At 42.0% G+C, this 5,233-nt stretch overlaps 1 protein-coding gene across 9 annotated transcripts in view; it reads right to left on the bottom strand.

Moving 5' to 3' along the window:
• Positions 1 to 201: 201 nt before the first annotated feature.
• The window catches only part of sox5 (SRY-box transcription factor 5), a 384,221-nt gene continuing 379,189 nt past the window's right edge, over positions 202 to 5,233 (bottom strand). For all 9 annotated transcript variants that reach the window (XM_043713394.1, XM_043713395.1, XM_043713397.1 and 6 more), the window contains one exon: positions 202 to 2,863. In XM_043713394.1, the coding sequence (XP_043569329.1) occupies positions 2,557 to 2,863 (307 nt within the window). In that variant the 3' untranslated portion in view covers positions 202 to 2,556. The remainder of the gene's footprint in view (positions 2,864 to 5,233) is intronic.

Raw genomic sequence — 5,233 nt, 5'->3', positions numbered from 1 at the left:
ATGAAAGTACAGTGCAGTTCCCTTTAAGATACCACACACCCCTCGCAAAATATTTAAAGGTACTGTGCACTGAAATAAATAGGCCATGCAGAACAAAGAAAACTTAGAGAGCTTATGGACCACAAAGTTCTTTTTATTAGTGTCTGGAACTGCTAAAGGCTATAGGGGGTAAGACAGAAACAGATGCTGTTAACACATGTCTGTTTTTTCAGAGTACAAGTACTCTGCTTTTATTGTGGCATGAATGATAACATAAACAAAAAAACATGAAAATATACAACTTATATTACACTATGTGTTATGAACAAAATATAAATCTATAATTCTATGTTATATTTACATATCTTTCTTTAAATTTCAAGTGAGATGGTAGATTCAGTTTACTTTGTTTTAAGCTCCACTCAATTTGATTGTCTTCCTGAACACAATCTGTGTCTAATAATTTTTAGAGCCAGTGATGGCCAATAAATACATTTCTTTTTAAAAAACAGTACAGCATCAGTAGAACTGAGTAGTCTGAGATTGGGAATTACAGAATGCAAAATGAGAGATCTGAACAGGAACGAAAAAGAAAATACAGGAAAAGGATAAAATCAAAAATAGCGAAAAACAAACGAAAACTCCGACACAGTTTCCATTGTTGGCATATAGATCACAAACGGCTCACAGCCACAAAATCATGGTGAAACCTTACTGGAGCTAAAACAAAGTACTCTTGTAGTCTAGAGTCATATAAATAAACAGAGCGCCAAAAAAGAAATGGTGGAAAAGGCCCAGCCAATGTGAGACTAAAGCCTCACACAAGTGTCAGAAGTTTGTTCACACAGTTGAGAGAAAAAAAAACAAAAACTGGTTTCACATTTTACATAAAGTGATATAAAACACCTGTATTTCTTTTCTTAAAATTGGCAATTTTTTTTTTCTTTTCCATTACAGAGTGCTTTAGCGAATCAGCTCTAAGTGACCATGACAATTAAATACGAAATGAGATTATGTGAACAGTCTCATTTCTGTCCCAAGAAACAGTCCAATTATTTTCACGCCTGTCGATTAAACATCATAACATGACATCACTAGGACTTAAAGAACAAAAAAAAGAAAAAAACTTTATATCTAAATTACCAGCCTTAAATATCTACAGCTACAGAATGCTGCATTGCCAATCAATTAGATAGAACTGAAGAAATAAATTATACATAACTTACTAACTGGGGGATAGCTGATCATCATTGTACACTATTAAGAGGCAGTTAAAATTGAAAAATACAGTCAAAAAATACAAATTAAACACTGACATGCAGTATATGATCAGCTAGTCCACCTTTAACAACAAAGCATTTTATTTCCATTTATCCAAAATTGTATTATTTAGGGTGAGGGGGAAGAAAGTTTCTAACGCCCAAAATCCATTGGAGGTATGGTGTCTGTTTCCACAAACTGCGCCATCGCCAGAATGGCACGTTCCTGGCTAACGGCAAACTCTATGACAGAAACAAGCCTCGCTTCTGAGTTTGGATGCCTGCTCGGTTTCCCCAACGCCCCCTTTTCTTTTTCTAAGTGCTTCGAACATAGCAAAGAGACTTGATGGAAGCATCTGCCTCAGCGGAACGACGGCAGGGGACGGGAGGAAGGGAGGGAAGAGAAATGGCGGCTTCGCTGCGGAAGGTGTCGGAGTGGACGCTGAGGACCTGGAATTTCATTCTCCCACGCTGCTTTGCTATCACTGTCTCCGACACCTTATAAAGTACCATAACACCCACGCACACCCACTCACACTTGCAGACGCACACGCGCGCACAATTTACGTAATAAAAAGTTTCACACGTCTTCAGTTATTCCCCCTTTCACCTGAGAACTGCACCTACTATCTCCTACAGCTGCTGGTATGGAAAGGTGTCTGGGATTGTCTAAGACCCAACAATATCCCTAGCTTAAGACTGTAGGAAAGCGCATGAACTAATTCCAACAATTACACATTTTGGCACTTGCTAAAAGTTGCATTTTAAAATGATGTGCAACAAACAACAAAAAAAATCGAAAGTACTCTATGAGGGTGCAACAGTGTGCTGATATATTCAAGAAAATAGACTCCTTTGAAACAAAGGTAACTCGAGAGCGAACAGAAAAACTTGTTTCTTTTTACCTTGATCCATCCAAAAATGTGAACAAAAAAAAACACCTTTTATTGTGGCACAAAAATAACAACAAAACACATTCACAAGCCACTTGTTGGCACTTTGTACCTGAGTGAGAATTTATAGAATCTTATAAGAATGACAGTCTAGACAAACCTCAGGAGGGTAAGACGTCAGTGCCCGGGGTTAGCAGCTGATTTTACTGGCATTGTTTTACCCATAGCTTATCATTTTTTTTCCCACGCCCGTACCATAGGCCCAGGTCTAATAGCCAGTAATGTTCTGACTATATCCTGTTTATTAAGACTAAATAGTTTTAAGTAACAGTCAGTGTATTGGATAGTCAAAATGTGTTTGGCCCCTGGTAGGATGCACCAGACCGATGGATTCAGACTCGTCGGTGAAAGCTCCTGACCTCCTATCAGTCAGCTTGCACCGCCACCTGGTTTTCGTCGTCACTGCCGTAGTCTGCGTCTGGGTCATCCTCCTCCTCGTCCTCGTACTCATCGTACATCCCTCCGTTCATGTCGTTGATCCTCAGCTCGTCCTTTGCTTGGCTCTCCCCGGATTTGAGGCTGTAAGTGCTCTGGATCACTGGCATACTGGGCTCCGGGCTGCTCGACATGCTCGAGTGCTCCGACGGGATCCGCGGGGATGGCATCCCAGCCATAGCGATGGCCCCAGGATACACCACTCCAGCTGTCGTGATGGGGATCTGACCCTGCTGCCTGTTGATACAGAGACAGCTACACGTTAATAGTGGCACGGATCTTTGCTGGAGAACTTAGCTACAGCTGCATTTGTCTCCTGACTAACAGACCTCACTTTCTGTTCCCATCCCTTATTACATTATTAGGCTGACAGTTTCCGTTCTGCATCTCCATATCCACATACCTAATAGAAAAGATGCTGTTAAACCTGAAAAGGTCCAGACAAGATTTACAAGGAGGTTGCCAGGGTTGGAGAGTTTGAGCTATACAGAGGGGCTTAATAACCTGGGGCTATTTTCCCTGGAGCATCAGAGGCTCAGGGCTGACCTTATAGAGGTTTATATAATCATGAGGGGCATGGATAGGGTGAATAGTCCCCAGGGTAGGGGAGTCCAAAACTAGAGGGCACAAGTTTAATGTGAGCGGGAAAAGATTTAAAAGGGACCTAAAGGGTAACCTTTTCATGCAGAGGGTGGTGTGTGCATGTAATGAGCTGCCAGAGGAAGTGGTAGAGGCTGATACAATGATGATATTTAAAAGGCATCTTGATGGATACGTGAATAGGAAGGGTTTAGAGGGATATGGGTCAATTGCTGACAAATGGCACTAGATTAAGATATCTAGTCGTCATGGACAAGTTGGACTGATGGTTTTATTCCTGATGAACGGCTTTTGCCCGAAACGTCGATTTCGAAGCTCCTTGGATGCTGCCTGAACTGCTGTGCTCTTCCAGCACCACCAATCCAGAATCTGGTTTCCAGCATCTGCAGTCATTGTTTTTACCTCGGTTCTATTTCAATGCTGTACATCTCTTTGATTCTATGACTTAGTGGAAACTTCCAATACAAGTTTGTCACACTGTAATTGCAACCTCCCATCAGTGATGGCGCTATAAAATCTCTGAACCCATAAAACCATATTGGTAAGCTATTCAGCCTACAGTGCCTATGCTAGCTCTTTGAAAGAGCTATTCGTTTAGTCCCACTCTTTCCCCAAAGCCTTGCAAATTCCTCCTTCTCATGTACATACTCAATTTCATTTAGAAATATACGCATCAGTCTGTTTCCGCCGCCCTTTAAATGAGTAGGCTCAAAAGCATAACAACGCACAATGATTCAAAGTCAAGGCAGAAACATTGGAGCACCTCAATATGGTGGTGAGAAAATCTGTTGGAATCCACTTGGGACCTTGCTGCTGTCACCAATTAAATAGCAAACTGGCCCAAATCAACCTTTCTCCCATCACAGAGATTCTGACAAAAGTCAAGGATTTAGAAAGCAAACTAATATTTCCCCTCCATCAGTGTTCATGTCCCAGCAGTGGGCAAATATGTTGAAGTACACAACTCCATTATACAAATTATATAAGGTCAGTGTTTCACTGATGTATAACATTGTCAAATAAACAGCCGGAAAGGCAGATGGGCCCGAGTTAATTGTGGTATATTGGCAGCACTGCCGTTCTATCAGCCAGAAGTGTCCTTGTGATGAGTCACTGCAAGAACTGTCACAGCCCTTGCCTTTCATGGTGCAAAGCTACTTCTGACAGGAACAGGTTCTTCATGACCTCGAGAGACAAGGTCAGCAAGTGCATGGAAACATAATCAGCTCCCCACATTCCCTCCAACTCTTGCACCATTGCCACTTGGCTGTGGGTTACCATTCCTGCATGGTGCTGGCTCAAAATCCCGAAACTCCTGAATTAATGACACAGTGGGAATACCTTCACTTCCACGGAGTCCAGAAGATGGCCTACTGTTATTTATGTGAGTGCTCAGAGATGAGAAACGAATGAAGGCCTTTCTCTACATAATAATTAGCTAAAGAGAACATGAACAAGAGTAGGCCAGGCAGCTTTTAGAGTCGAAAGGGTTCATGTAGAAATATAAATAATTGTATATTATTTATGGGAATAATATTAATGGGAAGTCATGGGAGGGTTATGGCCAGTAGCGGGCAGGTATTTACTGACATATTTGTATCATGATAGTCACAGGTGAGATGCCGGAAGACTAGAGGTTGGCAAACATGGCGCCACTGTTTAAGAAGGGCGGTAAAGACAAGCCAGGGAGCTATAGACCAGTGAGCCTGACCTTGGTGGTGGGCACGTTGTTGGAGGGAATCCTGAGGGACAGGATGTACATGCATTTGGAAAGGCAAGGATTGATTAGAGATAGTCAACATGGCTTTGGGCGTGGGAAATCATGTCTCACAAACTTGATTGAGTTTTTTGAAGAAGTAACAAAGAGGATTGATGAGGGCAGAGTGGTAGATGTGATCTATATGGACTTCAGTAAGGCGTTTGACAAGGTTCCCCATGGGAGACTCATTAGCAAGGTTAGATCTCATGGAATGCAGGGAGAACTAGCCATTTGGATACAGAACTGGC

The sequence above is a fragment of the Chiloscyllium plagiosum genome, chromosome 23, assembly GCF_004010195.1.
Source record: "Chiloscyllium plagiosum isolate BGI_BamShark_2017 chromosome 23, ASM401019v2, whole genome shotgun sequence".
Lineage (NCBI taxonomy): Eukaryota > Metazoa > Chordata > Chondrichthyes > Orectolobiformes > Hemiscylliidae > Chiloscyllium > Chiloscyllium plagiosum.
The sequence above is the reverse complement of the archived record's forward strand: the minus strand, read 5'-3'. Positions and strand labels throughout refer to the sequence as shown.